At 48.2% G+C, this 24386-nt stretch overlaps 1 protein-coding gene and 1 non-coding gene across 14 annotated transcripts in view; one reads left to right on the top strand and one right to left on the bottom strand.

Annotated features, from left to right (window-relative positions):
• The window catches only part of LOC128336036 (autism susceptibility gene 2 protein-like), a 447244-nt gene that overhangs the window by 22020 nt on the left and 400838 nt on the right, over positions 1 to 24386 (bottom strand). For 10 of the 13 annotated variants that reach the window (XM_053275140.1, XM_053275134.1, XM_053275132.1 and 7 more), the window contains 4 exons: positions 8838 to 9309; positions 7267 to 7541; positions 5061 to 5302; positions 2645 to 2689 (listed from right to left, as the gene is read on the bottom strand). In XM_053275140.1, the coding sequence (XP_053131115.1) occupies positions 2645 to 2689; positions 5061 to 5302; positions 7267 to 7541; positions 8838 to 9309 (1034 nt within the window). The remainder of the gene's footprint in view (positions 1 to 2644; positions 2690 to 5060; positions 5303 to 7266; positions 7542 to 8837; positions 9310 to 24386) is intronic. The other 3 variants (XM_053275135.1, XM_053275133.1, XM_053275136.1) reach the window with 3 other exon arrangements.
• On the top strand, positions 410 to 517 carry LOC128336277 (U8 small nucleolar RNA). The gene has a single exon (XR_008311887.1). It is a non-coding gene; the product is annotated as a U8 small nucleolar RNA (small nucleolar RNA).

Raw genomic sequence — 24386 nt, 5'->3', positions numbered from 1 at the left:
AAGACTCCAGTGTCGACAACGTTTAATTCTCAGTGCGACATGCCAGCTCAAAAAGATGGATGCTGCAAGGTCATCATTAACAGCAGCAACGTCCCTGGTTGGTACCAATAGGAAGGAACACAGGAAGCTGCCATCTACAGAGTCAGACCATTGGTCCATCAAGCTCAGAATCGTCTACCCAGACTGGCAGCATCTCTCCAAGGTTTCAGCCCTTTCCCAGCCCTACCTAGAGATGCTGCCAGGGATTGAACCTGGGACCTTTTCCTCACAAAGCAGATGCCTCTTGCTGGTGTTACTGCTGATGTTGTAATACTGTTCTTACACAGGAAGCAGCCTCCTACTGAGTCCGACCCTTGGTCCATCCAGCTCAGCACTGTCTGCTCTGACTGGCAGTGGCTCTCTAAGGTTTCAGTCAGTGAGGTATATCCTTACCTGTCCCTCCTCCGGGAGAACAGCACATGATGAATGGAGAGCGTGTGAGATATGATTGAGCACGGAGCTATGGCCTCATCCTGAATTAGCCAAAAATCGCCCGAATTTCTCCACTGAATGCCCAGGTGATGAAACTGGGTGGGCCATTTTGATAATTTTTAGTGGCGTGGGTGGGGGGAATTGGGGTCTGATTGGGCCTGTGCCTCTCGATGGCTGCCCCAGCGCACTTTGTTGAAGCTAAGCAGGTTATGGAAAGGTCAGTGCCTGGATGGGAGAACCATGTGTGCCACTTTTGGGGATGGGGCTGGAACTCAGTGGGAGAGCACCCAAAATGCATGCAGAAGGTCCTCCTGGCAGCATCTCCAGGTAGGGCTGGGAGAAGCTCCTGCCCAAAACCTCGGAAAAGCTGCTGCCAGTCAGTGTGGGCAGGCAAAACTGAGCTAGACAGACCAAGGGACTGGTTCAGGATAAGGCAGGTTCCTATGTTCCTCTATCACAATCCTCCTCTGAAGGACACTCTCTCATCACCAGGATGCGAGCTTGGCACCAGGTCCCCAAAGGTGTATGTAATGTCCACTGATCCTCTTCCAATCACAGGAGAGCTGGTCTCGAGGTAGCAAGCAGGACCTGTCCCTTTAGCTAAGCAGGGTCCTCCCTGGTTGCATAGGAATGGGAGACTAGAAGTGTGAGCACTGGAAGAGATTCCCCTCAGGGGATGGAGCTGCTCTGGGAAGAGCAAGAAGGTTCCAAGTTCCCTCCCTGGCAGCATCTCCAAGACAGGGCTGGGAGAGACTCCTGCCTGCAACCTTGGAGAAGCCGCTGACAGTCTGGGTAGACAATACTGAACTAGATGGACCAATGGTCTGACTGTCGAAGGCAGCTTCCTATGACCTCATAGGTGCTAGGGCCAATCATGGGATCATGCCCAGTTTGGGCCGGGTTTTGATAGGAAGGTGGTGGGAACCTCCCATGAAGAACTGCTACCTCCATGGAATGAAGCGGGGCAGCCACTGTTAGCGAGGAAAGCTTTGGGTCCCCAACAGAGTTCAGGCTAGATTAGCTAGACTGGACCTTGGTCACCTAGGAACATAGGAAGCTGCCTTCTACAAAGCCAGACAATTGGTCCCTTTAACTCAGACAGAAGGAGAGCTGGTCTTGTGGCAGCAAGGATGAATGGTCCCCTTTGCTAAGCAGGGTCTGCCCTGGTTTGCAATTGAATGGGAACCTCAAAAAAGAATCCAAATATTATATACAGATATTTTCACATAAAATTAATAAAACTGTATGCTTTGAAAAACGGTCCCACTGTGCAAGCTATAATACATCCGAATCAATAAAAATGTATCTATATGTCTCAGTAAAACTAATACAAAATGATCTGTGTCCAATGCTTCCTTTCAAAATTGCCGATGGAATGTGAGAAGTATAGATGAATGTCCCCAACATCATGTGTTAATTTGCACTTACATTGGAGACATGTGTGAGCACTGTACAATATTCCCCTTAGGGGATGGAGCTGCTCTGGGAAGAGCAGAAGGTTCCTAGTTCCCTCCCTGGCAGCAGCATCTCCAAGAGAAGGCTGGGAGAGACTCCTGCCTGCAGCCTTGGAGAAGCCGCTGCCAGTCTGGGTAGACAATAAACAGCTGGATGAAACAATGGTCTGACTCAGTAGCAGGCAATTTCCTAAGTTCCTATCTTACTCAGGATTATGTACACAGCCTGGCACAGGGGCTTCTCTGAGGTTGCAGGCAGGAGCCTCTCTCAGCCCTATCTTGATGCCAGGGAAGGAACTTGGAATCTCCTGCATGCCAGCACGCAGGTGATCTTCCCAGAGCGGCCCCATTATCCCCTAAGGGGAATATCTTACAGTACTCACACATGTAGTCTCCCATTCAGATGCAAGCCAGGGCAGGGCAAAGGAGACAATTCATGCTTGCTACAGAGCTCGTTTCAGAGCAAAAGGCTATACAGTAGATACATCTTCCTTCTCCTTAATATATATATACACACACACACACACACACACACACACACTGCATCTCTAACAAGAAGGCAAGCCAAAGCAAGTGCAAGGTCGCGACATCAATTTTTAGTAATGAATTGGAGAGAGTGAATGAGAAAAACGGGATGGTCTGCCATGGATTGAGTGGTGATTTTCGCCGCAACAGAAAAGTAACTATTAAAACATTTTAACACGGTAATAAGAACTCACACTGTGACGATAGAAGGGGTCAACTTTGGTAGGGTATTTGTCAAACTGCAAAAGGATCAAAGCACAACCTCATTATGTGGCATATGATTTCGGCAGCACACAGTCCTTCATTTCAACAGATGGCTTTGAACAATCTAACAATCCGTGGTCAAAGAAAACAGGCAAAAAGCTACAAATATGTTCCAGAACAGTTGAGTGGGCAACAGGGAACGTGCAGAGTGCAGTCAGAAGGGGAAGAGATCAGGAACAAATGAGGTAACAAGACTTCTGGGGAAGAATTACTTAAAATACTTGGAGGCTGGTGCCCAGACATGTGAAAGGTGGGAGACAGAAACTCAGAAGTGTTGTGTGCTAGGGATATACAAACAGATTCGAATTTGGGTGATTCGGATCAAATCACCTCCTAAAATGGCAATTCAATTCAAACTGGAATCACATTTTAAAAATTTAATTCAAATTTGATTTGATAGTTTTGGGGCACCTTTTCCAACCCATTTAGGCCCCCTGATTGGTTAAAAAGGATGCCAAAACAGGGCTGAATCAATTCAAATCAAATTTTCAGACCAGATTAAACTATGATTTGAATTTGAAACAAATTTTCAGAATTCAATTTGAATTTGAAATTAATCAAAAAATTGGTTTCATGCACATCTCTATTGTGTGGAACTAAAGAGAGAGTTCTGTCTTTGGGGAGGATGCTGCAAATAAAATCATCCCACCCCACTGATTTATCAGTGTCTCCCCACATATAAAATCAGCACACACACCCCCACAAACACACATTTATCTACATGAAGGCTGAGAATTTAGCAGGAATCCTGTCCAGCATCTAGGATTTTACCTAGACCAAGCTAGTAAAAGTGCCATCTAAAGCCATCTGAACTCATGGTCATTCATATACCTGGTTCACAGCAAAGAACAGAGTTCTTCTAAGACATTCTGGCTTCTGTGCTCATGATAAAGGGTTCTAAAAATATTATGTATGGCTGGGGTTTATGCATACAGTACAGACTATAACCTCTGACACAGAAGCCAGCAGCTGTCAGGGAACCCCAACGGCCTCACCTTCCATGTTCCTTTTGTTTAAACCAACAAAAAAATTCAAAACTGCAGTTATCATCATTACAGAAAAGCATGCAGAGATTTTGTTAACCACAGGGGTGGCTCCAGATGCTACTGTACCCTTACTCCGCTCACTTTTGTAATTTATTTTAGGAGCAAAACACTTTCCGTTTAAAGGAGGAGATAAGGCATTCACAGATTCACTCATGTTGTAGAATGCAAAGGGAATTGTAAGCTAAGGTTGCTACCTTAACTTCTGTGCTATGTAAGCAATGCATACTTCTTTTTTTTTTTTTACAGTCTCACATACGTTGCTACCATTTCAGCTCCAGATATCAACCTCCTCCACTCTCCTCATGCCTCTACCACATACAACTCCTATTTGTCCTTGCATGGAAGGGATAAAGATTACAATATCTGCAACTCAAATAGGGCTTGTAAATGAAGATAATGCATGAGCTCAGGTCTGCCTGGCTCTGATTATAGAACCAGATGTCTTGCTGCAAACGACACAGGCATCTAGGAGGAGTGTAAATATTTAGAAATCGCACGCAGAATAGTTACAGGCGAGTCAGACCATTGGTCCATTGAGCTCAGGGTCATCTACACTGACTGGCAGCAGCTCTCCTAGATTTCAGACAGAATTCTTTCCCTGCCCTACTTGGAGATGCTGCCAGGGACTCAATCTGGAGATTTCTGCATGCAAAGCAGATGGTTTACCACTACTATGTGGCCCCACTCCCTTGGAAAACTTATCTCGGAGCCATATCACTTCAGAGCGATACGAATATGTGAAGCTGCTTTCTGTCATCAGATCATTAGTCCACCTACCACTATGGAATGACCCCTCTGCATAAAGCTAGCAGGGAATGACTGAAATCCAAAGTAGGGATGTGCAAATCCATTTGAATCAACTCACATCTGGACAATTCAAGTGATTCAAATCCAAATCACTCCTAAAAAGGCTAATGTGATTGGAAAGTGAATCGACCCATTCAAATTGGAATCTAGTTGACAACCGCTTGGCGCATTTTAAAAACCATTCAGGCACCCTGATTGGTGAAAAAAAGGCACCCAAACAGGGTCGAATCCATTTGATCTCAAACTGAATCGACCCTGTTTCGAGCCAATCTGATTCAAATTCGAACTGAATTGCAAAATCCGATCCGTGCACATCCCTAATCCACAGGCCTTTGAGTTATGAGGGCAACACATTTCCAATAGATAACGTGCCCGGCTGAGTCCTCCACGCTGGCACACTTTCCTTCCCCACCCCACAAACATGTTCACTGCCATTCCGACTGACGGTTGTCATAATTTTGCAACAAAAAAGTTGTGCTCTACTTATCCTCACATTTCTGCCTGGGGTACGCACCATGGGAGGTGCTGGCGTCGGCATGATGGCGGTGGGGGGGATGGCGTGGGGGAAAGGCGTGAAGGTGTGCTGATGCGTGTGTTGATGCGTGTGCTGATGTTGATGCTGGTGCTGGTGGAATTCCGTTCTCAGGTAGGGTGGTGGGCCCAGCGAGGCGCCACGGTCGGCACTTTGGGAAGCCAGAAAACGCGTGTTCAGCTCCTGGCGGAGAAGATCTTGCTCTGAAAGCCAAGACAACAATAGGTTTTACAAAACACCAAGATATTAAGACCAGTGTTCCCTCTAACAGGGATTCCCAGATGTTGCTGACTACAACTCCCATAATCCCCAGCCAAATGCCATTGCAGCTAGGGATGCTGGGAGTTGTAGTGAACAACATCTAGGAATCCCTATTAGAGGGGACAGTGATTCTTTTAATGCGCAAGTAAAACAATTACAAACAAACAATTTGTGAACGTGTTTCAATGTTAACACGTCATTGTCAATGCTATATCTGAAACAGCTGGAAACTCTTGAAATTAAATATAGCAACAATTTGTTGTTTCTAGATTCTCCCTGGAAAAACGCGCCGGGAGAGCTGATCTAACAACTGGGGTCAGCAGGTAGACCAGCCCTCCACTCTGGGCTTAGCACACCAGCTTGCCTCGGACTGATCTGCCCAGGTAGACCAGTCCTCTGAGGAAGGAAGACGCACCGAGTCCAGAGTGGAGGGTTGGTCTACCTGCCAATCCCAATTGGTAGGTCAAGCTCTCCCTGGAAAAACAGGAGAACTTATCTTCCAATTGAGATCAGCAAGTAGACCAGATCTCCACTCCAGACTTGGGGTGTCTGCCTGCCTCAGAGGACTGGCCTACCCGCCGACCCCAACTGGTCGACCAGCTCTCCCTGGGAAAAAAGTGCCATTTTGAGGCCCATTTCCCACAAAAAAAAAGGGCCTCAAAATGGTGCTTGATTTACCTGAATCAATTCGAGGGCGATTCAAAATGGGCCTCAAAATGGTGCTTGATTTACCTGAATCAATTCGAGGGCGATTCATCGAGACAGCCAGCTAAGCCGGCTGTTCTCGACGAATCAATGTGATGGTTCTGCGATTCGATTCAACCTCTAATCAAATTGCAGAAAGGATCTGATTTGTGCACACCCCTAGAAATAACTAAGTTATACTTTGGACTAGACCAGGGTCCATTTTTGGGGAAGCCTGATCCTGGATCAGAAATCTGATCCAGGATCAGTTTAATTCTGCGATCATGGGAATCCTCAGTGCAGTTTTGATCTGATTTGAGTTTTTCGGAATGCTTTTCTTATGGTACCACGTGATGCTATATGGCCTTCCATGCTTAATGCAGCTTGGGGCCTTGACATGTAATAATCTGTCCCTCCATGATGATATGGAGCCATTAATGAGCAACTGTTGGGTATGGCTATTAACCAACTATGAATCCACCTAGCAGGAGTATCTTCTATTCAACATAACCCCTGTTAACTGAACAAAGAGGCACCTTTTTCAAAGTGGTTATTCTCTTACGTTTAGCAGGGGGAGAGCAACCAACCCTACCCAACTCCAGCACAGCATCCCTCCAGTGGCTGTTGTTGGTGTCAACTTTATACTTTTTAGATTGTGAGCCGTTTGGGACAGGGAATCATTTATTTATTATATATTTTTCTATGTAAACTGCTTTGCAAACTTTTTTTTGCAAAGTGGTATATAAATATATTATTATTATTGCTGCTGCAGCAAAGTGGTATAAAAATATATTATTATTATTATTATTATTGCACAGCAGTATATAAATATTACATTATTGTTGTTTTTGCACAGAGGTATATAAATATAAATATATCATCATCATCAAGGATATTTATTTATTTGACTACATTTATAGCCTGCTCTTCCTCCAAAGAACCCAGAGCAGTGGACATGGTTATGTTTATCCTCGCAACAACCCTGTGTAGTGGGTTAGGCTGAGGCTACCTGTGTCTGGCCCAGGGTCACTCAGTGAGTTGCATGGCTGAATGGGGATTAGAACTCAGGTCCCCCCGATCCTAGCCCAGCAGTCTAACCACTACACCACATTGTCTCGTGGGAGACTTCGTCAAAGGTCTCTGCTGAGACAGAGTTACACGATATCCACAGCATTCCCCAAACCACAGACCCCGCCCTGGCAAAACATATCCTGATGCTTACCGGAGTAAGTGCTGCCAGCAGGATGGCCCGGTACCTGCAACGTCCCCGACGTCAGAGGAGGAGGCGGGGGCAATGCTGTGGGAGGGGCAAACATATTGGGGTGGTGGGCGTGTGCAGGGGTTTGGAGGGTGGGCGGAAAGGTGTGGAGTGGGCTATGGCTCGGCAAAGAGAGGGGGAAGGGTGACGCTGAGGGGTGGTGAGCTATATGGGGCGGTGGGGGGAGCGGTGGGGGAGGAGGAGGCTGTGTCTTAGCGGGCGTACTGCTTCTGCTGCTGCTGTTCACGACAAAAAAAAAAAAGAGAGAAAGAGAGGCAATGTTAGGAAAGTCCCTAAGCAACTCATAGCAACATAGGAAGCTGCCTGCTACCGAGTCAGACCACTGGTCCATCCAGCTCAGGGCTGTCTACCCAGACTGGCAGCGGCTTCTCCAAGGTGGCAGGCAGGAGTCTCTCTCAACCCTGTCTGGAGATGCTGTCAGGGAGGGAACTGGGAACCTAGATGCTCTTCCCAGAGCAGCTCCATCCCCTTACAGTGCTCACGCTTCTAGTCTCCCATTCATTTGCAACCAGGGCAGACCCTGCTTAGCAAAGGGGACCATTCAGGCTTGCTACCACAAGGCCAGCTATCCTCAAGGACTATTTAACCCAGGCCACAGGTCCTCCAGTTGGTGCTGAACTCCAACTCTCACACTCCTTGGCTCTTGGCCACTGTGGCTGGGGATGACGGGAGTTGTCAACGAACATACAATCTTTGTACAGTTTATGCATGGAGAGTTATGCTCCACACATGCTTAGCACGGCACTTCCTAGCTGGACCCTGCTTTCGAGGAGGCTGGTTCCCCAGTCCACTTCTAAAATGAATGTGTATACAGGTAGACCTCGATATTTGCGGGGTTACAGCTCTGCAGCTGTGCCGCGGATATTGGAACCGTGAATATTAAAGCATTGATTCCTGTGGGATCACAGGGGTTAGGTTCCCGGTCGGCCATTTTTGGCTGAAAACCAGCTGATTTTTGCAGAGGCGAACTTCTTGTTCAGTCTCTGCTGCTCCCCCCAAGTTACACTGTGCCCCTGGCGAAAACTGGCAAAAAATCTGCTGGTTTTTGTGTGTGAGGGGGCGCTCCTTACCTTGCTCTGCTGTCCCGTCCCCCCGGTCATGTTATGCCCCCAAACGGCTGAAAATTGGCCAAAACTCCCAATGGGAGCCATTTTGTGGCTCCGATTCCTAAAATGGCAGCCAGAAATGAGCGCTGTGGTTATTTCCGGCCACTCCCGATCCGTGGATTTGCGAGGTCGGTGTCCCCCCCCCCCATTTTTCCTCCACATATGCCGAGGTTGGGTGTCATTTTCCCGACCATGGATATGCAAAACTGTGAGTGATGAATCCATGAATACAGAGGTCCACCTGTACAGTCATTCACACAAACACAGGTACGTATGTGCAGACACCTGCATGTCCAACGTACTGTTCGAATAGGCCTAGAGGCATACCCTGGCCCCTTTCAGTGAAACGTTGACATCTCTGCCTGAACCACACAACACGTGCATGGAAAATGCACACCGGGGCCTCACCTCAAGCTATTCAGGCTCAAGCTGCTGCTGTTATACGCCGACAATTGTTGTGAAAGGCTCCGGGATGGAGGACGAAGCTGGGAGGAGGGCAGGTTTTGAGGAGCCTGCCCGGGTGAGGAGGGCCTCGGCGGGTGTTGTACTTGGGGCAGAGGGGCTGTGGGTCGCTGGGTGTCCTCAGAGGCCTGTTGCGGTTGTGGGGCTTCCGGTGGGGATGAATGAGGCGGTGCTGTTAGCTGGACCACAGCAGGGCTCGGAGACTGCTCCTTGGATGGCGGGTCCAACCGGGGTGCGATTGATTGCTGGGAAACCTGAGGACAAAGGTCTTGAGGCACGACAGGGTCAAAGGACGGGTCCTTCCCGCCGTCCTGGCTTTTTTCTTGACTCCGTTCTAAGCCCGAGATTTTGGGTGCCACCAACGTCCGGGCATCTTGATCTTCGTTTTCTGTAAGTGTACCAACACCGAAGTCTGTATCTGAAAAGAGAAACAGTAGAAGAACGATTCATTCTTGCCATGTGGGCAAAAGGACCCTCGAGGTGAATTTCATATGGACTGGAAACAAAATGAATGTCAACTGGAAGGGGGAAAGGTGCCAAAGAGGGCCACCCAGATGATCAGGGGCCTGGAGCCCCTTCCTTATGAGGCAAGGCTACAGCATCTGCGGCTCTTTAGTTTGGAAAAGAGGTGCTTACAAGTAGACAGACAGAGGTGTATAAAGTTATGCAGGCAGTAGAGAGAGTGGACACAGAGAGATTTCTCCCCCTCTCTCACAACACTAGAACCAGGGGTCACCCCATGAAACTGAAGGTCAGGGAATTTAACCCTAACCCTTCCCCGGCAGTCAGATAATTGGTCCCTCTAGCTCAGTATTGCCGACACAGACTGGCAGCAGCTTCTCCAAGGTTGCAGGCAGGAATCTCTCTCAGTTCTATCTTGGAGATGCTGCCAGGGAGGGAACTTGGAACTTTCTGCTCTTCCCAGAGCGGCTCCGTCCCCTCAGGGGAATATCCTACCATATACCAGCCCTGGAGGCTTCCATATACCAAGTCAGATCATTGGTCTATTTAGCTCAGTAGTGTCTTCACAGACTGGCAGCAGCTTCTCCAAGGTGGCAGGCAGGAGTCTCTCTCAGCCCTATCTTGGAGATGCTGCCAGGGAGGGAACTCGGAACCTAGATGCTCTTCCCAGAGCGGCTCCATCCCGAGGGGAATATCTTCCAGGGCTCACACTTCTGGTCTCCCATTCCTATGCAACCAGGGTGGACCCTGCTTAGCTAAGGGGACAAGTCATGCTTGCCACACCACAAGACCAGCTCTCCTCTCATGATTCCACTGGGGTCATTCCACTGGGCCTCCCCTGCAAGGACTGATACAGATCTCCAGCATGACCTTGGAAGCTAGTTAAAGCTCACAGCCTAAATTCACAACGCTTTCCCATTCAGACTGAAGACAAACGTTTATTGGCCGTCGGGAGGCTAAATCAGTGCACCAACAGCAGCTCAAACAAAATAATCAATGCCTTCCAATTCATGCAATTGACTCTCTGCCAGCAGCTCAAGGCATCCAGCTAGAGATGAAAGGGAAAGACGTGTCAAATTGCCCCATTTTTCAGAGCTCTGGCGTCTTACTCTGGGCTTTTGGCGATGGTGATGGACGCTTTTTCCAGAACAGGCTTCTGAAAACACGGTGCCAATAGAAACAGAGCCTAACAGAAATGCATTTAGAGTCAAATTGACATGCTACAGCACTTGAGGGACAGGGTCCAGATCATGAGAGGAAGCTGCCATATAATGAATCCAATCATTGGTGCGTCTAGTTGAGTACTGTCTACCCAGACTGGCAGCAGCTTCTCCAAGGAGAAGATCAACCCTAACCGGCCCGGTGAGGTTCAAGTTTGGTTCAAACTCGAACCGAACTGGGCCAGGTGGTTTTGCGCACACCCCTAATAATAGGATTTGCAGTTCCAAAGCCAAGCACCAACAAAGACCACGAGGATCTGGCGACAGGAAATCCCTCGTCACCCCCTTCCAGCTCTCAGGGTGCCAACTCACCCTCAGCTCATTTCCTCATTGGTTTACTGCGCCAGATCTCCCCGGCTTTGTCTAAAACTTACCAGCCTAATCCTCCTGCTTTCCTGAGCGCCAGCTTAGCTTTGTGTTAAACACACGTTCTTTGCATTCTCCTCCTCGTCAGGAGAGCGAGCCAAAGCTCTTAATCTCTGGGAAAAGCTGGACGGATGGTTAGGAGGACTGGAAAGCAGGGGGTGAACCCAGTGTGTGGAGATCCGGCAGAGTGGCATGGAGTCCGCCATTTATCTTGGTCGATGTCACGGGAGGCGGCCATGCATGCAAAGAGAGCTTTTATCATAACCCAGCATCTGGGGTGGTGAGAAAGACGCCGCTTCTGGATGTAGAAAAACCCAGGTTTCCTGCAGCCAGTCGAAGGCGTCTTATCTACCACACCATATGTGTGGGGGGAAATCCTATCTATAAGAGCTGTTGAGCAGTGGAACAGTCTGCCTCATGAAGTGACAGGTGCGCTTTTGCTGGAGGTTTTCAGACAGAGGTTGGGCAACCATCTGTCCGGGATGGTGTAACAGAGTCCTGCACAAAGCAAAGGGTGACCTCCAAGGCAACTTCCTACTCTAACATTTGCTTCTATCGTATTTACCCAAATAGAAGAGGACTCTGAATTTAAGACAATCTCCCCTCCCCGCTGCCAAAAAAATATACAGGTTATACCATATTAACCTGAAAGGATAGAACTCTGAATTTAAGGCGACCCCCTGATTTCTAACATAGAAGAACTTGGAAAAAAACTACTCATGGATTCAGGTAAATACAGTATTATTCTACCAACACTGCTCTGGTCCCTGCGCAAAGCAAAGCGCGGAAGAGGCCAAGCACATTTTCTAGGCTGCAGTATCAAGCTGGATACTGTCCACTGCCCTCATATGCTAGTTTGGACCAGCCAGCCCCATAAAGCCATAACTGCCAAGCTAGCTCCTCAGCTGGAGAAAATAATCACTGGCAAAAGCTGCTGAGGACATCCTCCACCCCTAAACTCCTGCTCCAGAAATCTGGCTACCCACCCCACTTCAACGATGCCATCTGCCTCTGCCTCTTGAGATCCTGGCTTCTCTCCCCCAGAATTCCATCTCCAAGCTCCAGATCCTGTAACTGGTCTCTGAGGGCAAATGGGGGACACGTTTACTTGGACGCCTCTTACCTACCCCACCACAGGGCCAAAGCAGAGGCAGTGTGCACACTACTAAGAATCTTGATATACCACTTTCGAAAAAACCCCAAAGTTCACAGAGTGGCTTATGTAGCAAGAGAAACGAAAGAGAGCTACCTGTCCTAAAAGAGTGTGCAGGGTTTTTTAAAAGGCATACGAGAAACACCAAGAAATAGGGCTGTGCGAATAAATTCAAATCTGAATAGATTCAACTCTAATCTAGGCGATTCAAGTGATTCGAACTTGAATGGAATCACCCCTAAAAAGGGTAATTCCATTCAAACTCGAATTGGATCAATTCAACAGCCATTTGGGCACCTTTTTTAAACCATTCAGGTACCGATTGGTTAAAAAGGTGCCAAAATGGGGTCGAATCAAATTCAAACCTACTGTTTTGCATCAATTTGATTCACATCGGGCAGACGGTGTCTGTCATTGAAGTGGGGTTGGTAGTCAGGTTTCTGCAGCAGGCGGCGAGGCACGGAGGGTCTTCTCAGCAGCTTTTGCCAATGATTACTGCATCCAACGGAGGAGCTAGCTTTATTGGAGCTTACAGTTTTATGGGGCTGGCAGCTCCCGAATTGGATTCATGCACATCCCTCCCAAGAAAGAGCCACTTGGAAATAAGCCATGCAGGGTTGAATGGGGACAGCTGCTCTTCCCCGGCACAAAATAAGCCACCACACACTTCAAAAGTGAGTATCCATACAGTGGAAAATATTCACTGTCTGAACTGATGGTGGGTTTCAACACAGGAAGCTGCACAATGGACCATGAGTCTATCTAGCTTGAAACGGTCTACACTGGTTGAAAGTAGCTTTCCAGGGTTGCCTTCTACTGTATCAGACCATCGGTCCATCAAATTCAGGGTTGTCCACCCAGACTGGCAGCGGCTTCTCCAAGATTGCACGCAGGAGTCTCTCTCAGCCTTGTCTAGGGAAGCCAGGGAGGGACTTTGGAACCTTCTGCATGCAAGTGCTCTTCCCAGAGTGTCTCCATCCCCTAAGGGGAACATCTTACAGTGCTCACACATGTAGTCTCCCTTTCAAATGCAAAACAGGGCAGGCCCTGCTTAGCAGAGGGCCATTCATGCTTGTGAGCACAAGACCAGCAACCCTCGCTCGAAAGCAAATGGCCATCCTCTCAATTTGTACCAGTGGCTTCCAATGATGCATGGTGTGGAGCATTTCCTTCTGCCTGTCCTCCTGGATCTCCAGTCAGTCCAACACCCGAGCCCAAGTTCTATTGTTACAAGGGTACGAACGCTCTAGGAAGAGCATCTAGGTTCCAAGTTTCCTCCCTGGAAGCATCTCCAAGACAGGGCAGGGAGAGATTCCTGCCTGCAACCTGGGAGAAGCCGCTGCCAGTCTGTGAAGACAGTACTGAGCTAGATGGACCAAGGGTCTGAATCAGTGCGGTTCAAATTTGAACGAGTTCAGACCCAATTCGGGGGCAGATACAGCTTGCAGGAGGGCGGGGGGCGGGCAGGGGAACTGCCAGAGATCAGTGGCTACACCCACTGAGGCCCCCAAAGCCCTCGGTGGCAGTAAGTCCGTCTTTTAAAAACCCCCTCTAATTTTAATGTGTTTGGTACCCCCGAACCGGGTCGGGGGGTTTCGCAACGACCTCAGGCACATCCTTAGTATCTGCAAGACGTATCCCCTGCCGTGGTCTCTCCCTCTCCCAATCCAAGCTCTGTTCCTGGATCCCAGCCAGGCACCTTGATGTCAGTAGCTTGTCATATACCTACCAGGGACACCGGCCTCCGTGTGTACCTTAATGAGAACCCTGCGTTCCTCGGCTGTCATTCCGACATATCACCGCTGGTTGCTCTTCAGATGATTCACCCTGACACACACCAGACGGGGGCATGATTCTGCTTTCAGCAACCCCAGGCCTGGTGCTGAAGGTCCGCTGCACCCAATTATATGTTTGTCATTTAAAGATCTGGGTCTTGAGTTCAGTTTGGGGTACTTTTCTTGTTTTTTGGGGGGGACATTATTGTGGGCCCACAATGCACCAGCCAGCTATAACAAGGTCCCCAGACACCACTGCGCAGTGCCAGGGTGTTAAGAGGAGTGTGTGGGCTGAGAAATCCAGGTGACAAATTAGCAGGCATGAATAAGGCAAGTTGGGGAAGTTGGCAGGAGAAGCTGTCTCGGGAACTGGGGTGAGCAGGCAGGATATCAATATTTTAAATAAAAATAAAATAAAATAAGGGGAGGCAGAGGAAACCTCTTGTCACTTATCCAGTGCCAAGATTCTGACAGCATAAAATAAAGATAAAATTAAATGAAGGCGGCGGGGGGGGGGAGCTAGAGGGGACGTTATTATTATGGAGTTTCAAGGAAGCAATTGGCAAGGTTCTGAAATATGCAGAACTCTTTGACAGGCTGTAGGGGAACGAAGTTCAGGCTTCATTTCCAGTGGACTTACTCAAAGCCAAACTACATGAAGTGCAGAAGGAGGAGAGCTGGTCTCGGGGTAAAGCATGGATTGCCCCCTGTGCTAAGCAGGGTCTGCCTTAGTTTGCATTGGAATGGGAGACTACATGTGCAAACACTGTAAGAGATTCCCCTTAGGGGCAGGGAAGAGTAACTGCCTGCTTACACACAGAAGATTCCAAGTTCCCTGCGGCATCTCCAAGGTAGGCCTGAGAGAGAGACTCCTGCCTGCAACCTCGGAGAAGCCACTACCAGTCTGGGTAGACAATCCTGAGCTAGATAGACCAATGGTCTGACTCAGTAGCTTTCTATGTTCTGAGACTGTTCCCAAAAATGATGTTGGTGGTGGCGAGTGGGTGGGTCTGTGGCTCTCTTTCGCCTACCCCCACAGCCCCCCGCACCATAGTCCAATTTTTTTTTGCCAAAGCCCCCCAGCTTTTTCGAATGCACAGAGGGCTACAAGGAGGGGGAGGAGACTCAGAAAATGTTCATGTATCACTGTGGAGCCTTTTCAATGTCTGTGTATGCTTGAAAGCACCAAGCTTTTTTTTTTTAAGTTCAAGTAACTTTATTTCAATCTTACTTCTTAAGCACTGCCCACGGTTCTCAAACTTAGGTCCCCAGATGTTGCTGGGCTACAACACTCATCAGCCCCAGCCCCAACGGTCCTTGGGAGTGGCAGCCCAGCAACATCTGGGGACCCAAACTGTGTTCCCTCTATCAGGGTTGCCCAGATGTCGGTGACGACAACTCCCATAATCCCCAAGCAAAGGTTACTGCAGCTGGGGATGCTGGGAGTTGTAGTCAACAACATCTGGGGATGCCTGTTAGAGGGAACACTGGACTCAAGTGTGAAAACCCCTGGCCTACACCATCACACGCCGACTCCGGGCTCGACCACCACTGCGCGGAGGGATCCGATGAACCCGGGCCACCACTCCCCTGGAGCCGCCCCTGGTGCCTTAGCCACGCCCCCTGCACCTGACATCAGACACAGGGGCGTGGCCACATGCAGAAATTGAGCCTGTGGGCTTCCCAGGCATCTGGTGGGCCACTCTGTGCAACAGGATACTGGCCTAGATAGGCCATGGGCCGGATCCAGCCGGGCAACACCTCTCTTGGCCTTTCCAGGCAGAAAGGCACTCCCTGCCATGCTGCAAACTTGGCGCACCTCGCGAACGGGGTTGTGTGGCTCTTGTTTCTGCAATATTTATTTATTTGTTTGTTTGTCTGATTTCTATACCGCCCGTCCAAAAATGGCTCAGGGCGGTTTACATCAAAATAAAAACACAAAAAAACCCCATTAAAATAAACACTAAATCAAATTAAGCCATTCAACTCATGTCAACATTAAACTCATTAACATTAAAACCATTTAAAACCAACATTAGCCATTTAAAACCATAAACCTCATTAAAAGCCCAGGTGAATAAATGTGACTTCAGTGCCTATTTATTTACTTACATTTCTAGCTCGCCCTATACCCAAAGGTCTCAGAGCGGGTTACAATAAAACCAAAATAAAACACTATTAAAATTCAGCATCATAAAATCAAAAATACAGTTAAAAAAACTACAGTTTATTTAAAAGTTGACAGAGATGGGGAGGCTCTTATTTCAACATGGAGCGCATTCCAAAGTCTAGGAGCAGACCATATGGGGCAGTCCATGTGGCCACACCCCTGTGTCTGATGTCAGAGCGTCCGACATCAGACACAGGGAGCGTGGCTAGAGCACTGGGGTCACCTACGGCCTGGCCAGTGTACAAACCTGAACCGCTCTTTGTGGCAATCTGGCTACAGTTCCCTCCGTGCCTTGTAGAGAAGCGACGGGATCATGGCCACTGCTTGCCTCCCCTTTCCGCATGCAAATCTGCTGCTCACAAAAGCTAATCAGTGCGGCTGCTTATTTATATCCGCCGCCGTGAGTGAACGCTCAAGGATCCTTGCAATCAGACACCATTGTTGCCACTGAAACTGGGATTCATGGCGCTAATTCCGCTCTGAGGCACCATTTGTCTCCGTACGCAAAAGCACACCAGACATAACAAGGAAGCCTCTTTCCTTGGCGGACGGGAACAGAAACAGAGAATGTGATTTAGATCCACCGGAAGACGAATGCACGTTATGAGAAAAACAGGATCCAGTGTCGACTCCTGGCTACCACAGAACCCTGTGGCTGCTTTGGGTAGAATACAGGAGAGGTTTACCATTGCCTTCTCCTACGTAGTATGAGATGATGCCTTTCAGAATCTTCCTATATCACTGCAGCCCGATACAGGTGTTCCGCATAGTCTGGGAAACATACCAGTGGGGATTTGAACCCAGGCCACGCAGAGGCCCATTGTGCAGGCACGGCGGCCTCCAAAATGGCCGCCGTGCCAAGGGGGAGAGGCTGATGAGCAGCTTAAGGGAGGCCAGCAAGGGGAGGGGGAACCTCTGTGGACCCTCACCACCACTTCGAACATACCCGCCGAGTGGGTAAGTGAACAAATCAAAAATAAAAACTACAAAAACAAAAAACCCGTGAACCCCCCCGGGGGGGGGTCAGTCTGGGGAGGGAGTGACCAACAGGGAGTGGTTCGGTTCGACCCCAGTCGAACCGAAGCGGTTCGACGTTGAACCTATTTGCACATCACTAGTATGAGTCCTCTCCACAAACACTTGGCCTTCTACAAGATACCATGAGATCCTTTCCTGGTTTGTCTACAACAGACCAAAATGGTTACCCTTCTAGAAATCCCCTGAAACGGTTACCCTTCTAAAAACTGGTCTAAACGTTTGGCAAGAATATGGGAATGAAACTCGCACCTGTGGCTCATGACGCCATTTTTACTTCCTCCTTAAAATGATGGCTATTTTTTTTTAAGGGTTGCCACAGAGCAACTGTAGCCCTCATGCAAAGAGTCAAAGCGCCTGGCGTTATCTTATCTCCGTAATGTATGGCGAGCTTGTCAGCCAAGCTGCCTTTTTACTGCCAAAATAAAATAAATCGAATCAGCTCACACATGATAACATGCACTTTTCTAACTCAAACTAATTGCTCGGCTAATTGGTGTTTGTTGAACTTTCTCCATTTCATTGAGTGATTAGGTACAAAAGCTAACAGTTGACATCTGTAGGCGCTTAACTGGCGTCTGTAATTACTGTTAATGTTAAATAATTGTTCGTTAATTGGAGTGGTAACTGATTGAATGGAATCCAGATTGAGGAGAGGCAAAAAAAAGAAAGAAAGAAAAAGAGAGAGAGTTGGTTAAACAAACATACCTCTCCGACCCTTACAAAGGAAACATTTTCCTGCATCAATGAACTTCTGTCCAGGTTGGGAAGCCTAGCAAGGCTTCATTTGAGGAAGACATCCAAGCTCGTCTCAGCATTTCTGCCTCCCCTCAAGCAACCACACACCCCTCAGCAAGGTCATTTTCAGACCTTTACTACGACAACGACGAAGATTTATATACCACTCTTCAACCAAAGTTCTCAAAGTGGTTTAAACTGCCACCAGTTGCTCCCAGGATTTTAACACTCGCGATTCCTGCCGTGAGAAGCTGTGCAAGGTTCTTTCTCCACGACAGGCACGCACACAATCTGGCACCTAGGAACATAGGCAGCTGCTGAGTCAGACCCTTGGTCCATCCAGCTCAGTATTGTCTGCACAGAGCAGCAGAGACATGTTGCACATCACTAAGATTGCAGGCAGGCCTCCACCCAACGCCACACGGGGCAGACGTACACAGAATCAGCGGCTCTCCGCCTCGGCTCTCAACATCCAGATGGCTACCCCGCTCACTCCCGGTACGGAGGACATGGGAAAGAGTGACCTGCCTCCCTCCTGGATGGTTTCCCATGCTCCCAGCCGTGCGATACCAGGCTGAAGTAGGCGCACAGGAAGCCGCTATCTGGACACACCCTGGTAGAGCAATCTCTTCTCGGGCTGGCCTTCCAAAGTGTTTATATGCTCTGTATAAACGGGGAGACAATCTGGTGCCGATAAAACGTTCCGAGAAGCTCAAATAAAGCCTAATCGCCTACACAGACACTGCAGTTGGAAGAGATTAAAAAATATGCATTTGTAAATATGACCATTTTGAAAGCTGGTGGTGGATTAGTCCGACTTGGCTGAAATCAACAGGCTCCAAGAAAACGTATCAGGAACGCCACCAACCCTTTCCCACCAAAATGTGGTGTGTGTGTGTATAAACTTAAAGTTTAAAGTTAAAATTCTAACACTACAGGCAAAAACACATAAACAAATAATAGAGACAATCAAGAGACGTAAACTGGCGTATTGTGGACATATCCTCAGAGGAGTAAAATGTCAAATATCAAAAGTAATGTTAAAAGGAAAGGTAGTAGGGGAAAGACCAAGAGGAAGGAGGAAGAAGGGAAGGATGACCTGAAAGAATGGCTAGAAATGGACACAGGATCATTCACTATTCTAGGGACCACGATCTGTGGCTTTTGCCGGCTGCCAACCCCCCAAATGGAGAAAGGACATGGAGAGGCCATTGCTACAATTACTACTACAAAAAAGAGAGGATAACCTTAGAATTCAATTCCTCAGCAATTTAATTATTCACAGATGAAGCCTTATTACTTCTACAGAATCCTATGCAGGAGGACCTCATTCGCGAATCTGGCATTCATGGTTTCGAGTCGGTTTGGCATCCGACCTCTATACACACGAGAAAAAAAATGGGTTAAAAATTTTACATATCCGCATATCAGGGGTGGCCATAAATAGGAACATAGGGAGCTGCCATACACTGAGTATGGTCCATTGGTTCATCTTGCTCAATATTGTCTACACAGACTGGCAGCAGCTTCTCCAAGGTTGCAGGCAGGAGTCTCTCTCAGCCCTATCTTGGAGAAACCAGAGAGGGAACTTGAAACCTTCTGCTCTTCCCAGAGCGGCTCCATGCCCTGAGGGGGATATCTTACAGAGTTCGCACTTCTAGTCTCCCTTTCATATGCAACCAGGGTGGACCCTGCTTAGCTAAGGGAGCAAGTCATGCTTGCTACCACAAGACCAGCTCTCCTCCCAAGATCATTTCCCTGGAGATCATTTCTGGCCACCATTTTGTGCTTGGAAGCCATTTCGTGGAAAGGAAACAGCAAAAAGCACCACTTTAAAGCAAAATAATAATAATAATAATAATAATAATAATAATAAATAAAATGGCTGAGATTGCTGGACATTGGGAGGCATTGCTGGACCCATGGAGCATGGTAGGGGACTTCCCCTGGCTTTATTCCATGCCTTTTGGCCGGGTTTTGCCCCTTCGGAACCTAAACCCCATTTTGGGTTCCTCCCTAAACGTACCTCCCTGCCGCCCTGGTCAGCGTCAAACCAGAAGTGCCCAATGCGTGCCCAATATTGTAGAACTGGGAAAGGTGCAGAAGAGGGCAACCAAAATAATCAGGGGCCTGGAGCACCTTCCTTACGAGGCTTTTTAGTTTAGGAAAAAGTCGACTGAGGGGAGACATGATAGAAGTCTATACAATTATGCATGGTGTGGAGAGAGAGACATTTTTCACTAGAACCAGGGGTCCTCCCATGACACTGACTGGCAGGAAATGGAGGACCGACAGGACTTTCCCACACTGTGCATAATTAATCTATGGAATTCTCTGCCACAAGATGTGGTGACAGTCAACAGCCTGGGTGGCTTTAAAAGGGCTGAGACATATTTATGGGGGAAGAGCTGGTCTGGTGGTAGCAAGCACAAAACACGCCCTTTGCTAAGCAGAGTCTGCCCTGGTTTGCATTTGAATGGGAGACTAGAAGTGTGAGCACTGGATGATATCCTCATTAGGGTATGGAGCTGGTCTGGGAAGAGCATCTAGGTTCCCAGTTCCCTCCCTGGCATCTCCAAGACAGGGCTGAGAGAAACTCCTGCTTGCAACCTTGGAGAAGCTGCTGCCAGTCTGTATAGACAATACTGAGCTAGATGGACCTATGGTCTGACTCAGTATATGGCAGCTTCCTCTGTTTCTAAATCGATCCGTGGCTAGTAGTCTGGTGGCTAGAGGCCACCTCCAGCTTCAGAGGCAGGATGCCTCTTAATCCCAGTTGCAGGGGAGCAACAGCAGGAAAGAGGGCATGCCCTCACTCCTTTCCTGAGGGCTTCCCACTTCTGGTGGGCCACTGTGGGAAACAGGAAGCTGGATTAGATGTGCCTTGGGCTTGATTCAACAAAGCCGGTCCTTATGTTCTTATTAGCGGCCCATCCAGTTCAGCACCAGGAAGTCCCCGTGTAGGGCAAGGAGGTGGCCAAGGTCCATCACCGTTGCTCCCTTGGGATAACAGCAACTCCATGTTGCAGATGCCTCCCAAATCCTATCTGCAAGAGTGGGTGTGGCTAGGGATGTGCACAAAATCCACACAATTCAATGCGGAGCCTCTGAACCGAGTGGCGATTCATTTGAATTGATCCAAACTTGTCCAAACCAAATCCAAATGGGGCCAATTTGCCCTGATTCAATTCAATTTGACTTTGGGTGAATGCAAATCGATTCAAATGAATCGCCCATCAGTTCAATGGTTCCAAATCGAATCGATTCGTGCAAATTTTGTGCACAGAGGACTGATGGCTTCTGGAAGCCGTGTGAGCTTCCGAGGGGCATCTGGCTGTCCTCCGTGGGGAACAAGATACAGGATAAAGACAGGCCTTTGGCCTGATCCGGGGAAGCTCGCCCGGCCAGCTTTTGGTAAGATGAAGCTTCCTATCGTGCAGAGAAAACACGCCTCTAGCCAACAGCTGGCTGATGATGTAGCAAGGCAGAAGGCCTCATAAAGTTTACATAAACCTCCTGTAAGCAAATCTCAACATTAACAAGCTCTAACCACTCTCAAAGCGCCTTCCTGATCAAAGAGGGACGTATCGGAAGGCACAGGCTGAAGGCTTCATCTGTTGGAGAAGCGAGCTGTCAGTTTCAAGACAACTCCCCACGGCCTGGTTATTCAACATACCAAGCGTCACACTCGACGGTTTGAAATTTGGAGGAGTGTTTGTTTCACTGATGGAGCTACCGCCCTTCAACTCAGGCCAGTGACACACTATAATTTGGAGCAAGCCCGGAAGGATGTCGGAAGTTTGACAAGCGGCAGATTTTTGTGTCGCCGGTTCAGAGCAGAGAATCACCAGATAACGTTTCACAGACCTCGCTCAGACCTCGGGGAACACACACAAACAGCTGTTCATTCACAGCCCTGGACATATGAAGCGGCTGTATGCGGAGTCAGACCACTGGTCAGTCTGGGCACTCCCTGTCATTCATTTTAGGATGCTGTGACGCTAGTCCACCATATAACCTGCAAGCCGATGGTTGACCATTCGGACAGTCAAGGCATTCCATGGCCATTTAGGAGGAACCCGTGCATTTCGGTGGGCATTCCCTGTGGCTTGTTTTAGGCTATCTTGACACTAGTCAACCACAGGACTTGCATGCTGACAGTTCCAGGTTCATAGGAACACAGGAAGCTGCCATATACCGAGTCAGACCTTGCTTAGCTAAGGGGACAAGTCCTGCTGGCTCCCACAAGACCAGCTCTCCTCTCTGGCAGCATCTCCAGGAAGGGCTGGGAAAGACTCCTGCCTGAAACCATGGAGAGCCGCTGCCAGTCAGTGTAGACAATACTGAGCTAGCTGGACGAAGGGCCTGACTCAGTGTCTGGAAGCTTCCGGAGACAGGAGGAATGGTAATAAATGCTTGGAATAGCACATTATTTCCATGTAAGGGCAAAGTGTGCCTTCAAGTCGATTTCAACTCCTGGCACCCCCAGAGCCCTGTGGTTTTCTCTGGTAGGAGGGGTTGACCATTGCCTCCTCCCACGCAATATGAGAGGAGGCCTTTCAGCATCTTCCTACATCGCTGCTGGGATGCGAGCCGGCAAGCTTCTGCTTGTTAGTCAGGCATTTCCCTGCTGCGCCACTTAAGGGGGTTCCATGTAGAAAGCAGAACAGACTTTGCATCCCTGCTGAGTCCCTGGAGGGGGAAAAAGTACCAGGACTGCGTCCCCTGAAGCACTGCACCACAGCTTGTAGGTTAAAATGTGTCCACCTGCAGGCTTCCTGGCGCAATATGAGGGGGGAAGGGGGTGGGTGGGTGAGAGGCATGAAAAAGACAAACCAGACATCAACCCCGTATCAAGTATCCTGCATCTGCCAAGATTAGGGTTGCCATATTCTGGCTTTCCAAATCTGGGTGCCTAATTTGAATATTATGTAAATAAGCTTGGAAATAATTTCTGAGAAGAGCGACTGCACATTTTGTTCCAGAACTCCACTTCTACAAGGGCTAGAGCTTAGCTTTTTTTTTTTTTTTTTTTTTTAAAGAGAGAGCTGAAATCTGGGCAAATCTGGGTGGACTAAGCAATGTGGGCGAGAAGCTCAAAACCCGGGTGAAACCCAGCATTCTGAGGGGCATGACAACTCCAGCTGAGATGCAATTATCAATATTATCTCAGAAAAAGCACGTCCCCCTCTAGTTTTTTCCTGACATTAGGCAGCAGGAATGCTGATCCTTTTCAACAAAGGTGTTCCCTTATGCTTCCCTTTCGTGTGTGTGTGTGTGTGTGTGTGTGTGTGTGTGTGTGTGTGTGTGTGTGTAAGAGCTCTTCCCTTAATCTGCCTCTAGAAAGCAACCATCCGGCTGGTTTTGAAGCACCTGGGTTTACTGTGATTCTTCTCTGGTCATACACATTCCCAACAGGAATTAGCATATGGCACGCAAAAGGGAAACCCCCAGAGGACAAGAAGAAAGCCGCCATTTGGATGGAAATCAGGGGCAAAGAGATAATCTACCATTGGCAGAAAGAAAGGAAAAAGGAGAAAGAAAGCTGATTTGTGTACAGCTTCCCAAGCCCAGGAGAAGAAAGGCCTATGTTGACTTTAGGAGGTACAAAAAGGCCGGTAATCCTTTCTTGGGAACTAAATCACCAAAGAAGAGACCCAGAAACAAACCGGGACAAAGGGACCCCCGTCCAACGCAGCTCATTCGCAACCACAAACTCCAACCCAGTAAGTAAACAAAGTTAGAAAGCTGGAAATGTGTTTTGGTAAAAAAGAAAAGAAAAGAAAAAGAAAACAGCAGAAAGAGAGGGAGGGCGGGAGGAAGAATCGAAGCACCCCCTTTCTCCTTCCATCATCGGGAGGAGAGAGAAGTCTTGTACTAGACGTGGGCTTAGAGTTTGGACTGGCTTCCTTTCCAGCTTGACTCCCTTTCAAAAAGAGGGCTCCTTGCATTCCGACGCCTTCAAAGAAGACATTAGCAAAATAAAGATGCCGTCAGATGTCGCTGGAGGGATTTGAAGTGCATGAACACACAAGTCTCCACTGCCCATTTCTGACCTCTTCTCAGCCCAAGAACCACCCTCATTTGTGCATGCCAAGACAAATAAATCTATTTAGCTTTCTTTTCTTCCCCACTCCCTTATTTATTTATTTTTAAGGAAGGGGGTGGGGGGAGAAATCCCTCAGTTCAGAACTTCAAACAGATGCTAATACATGAAACAGGACCAGGGCGCCATTATGCAATTAAAAATAGATATAATTCAATATACATCAAAGCCATTTCCAGAGGAGCGATGTAATTACCAAGGGGATCATGGGCCTAATGAGAGGCCTCAACACAGGCCTTGCATATTCCTAAGGCGAGAGAGAGAGAGAATGAAAGGGGGAAAGGAATCAATCACAACAGCAACATCCATACTTTAAAATAGGAAACAACATGTGGATGATGGGGGTTGTAGTCCAACAATATCTAGGAATCCATGTTGGACAAGTCTTGCGTTAAGCGAGTAGGATGACAATGAATATTTATATACTGCTTTTCAACAAAAGTTTGCAAAGGGGTTGCAAACTTTTGTTT

This window comes from Hemicordylus capensis, chromosome 12 (genome assembly GCF_027244095.1).
Source record: "Hemicordylus capensis ecotype Gifberg chromosome 12, rHemCap1.1.pri, whole genome shotgun sequence".
Classification (NCBI taxonomy): Eukaryota; Metazoa; Chordata; class Lepidosauria; order Squamata; family Cordylidae; genus Hemicordylus; species Hemicordylus capensis.
This window is presented reverse-complemented; position numbering and strand designations above follow the sequence as displayed.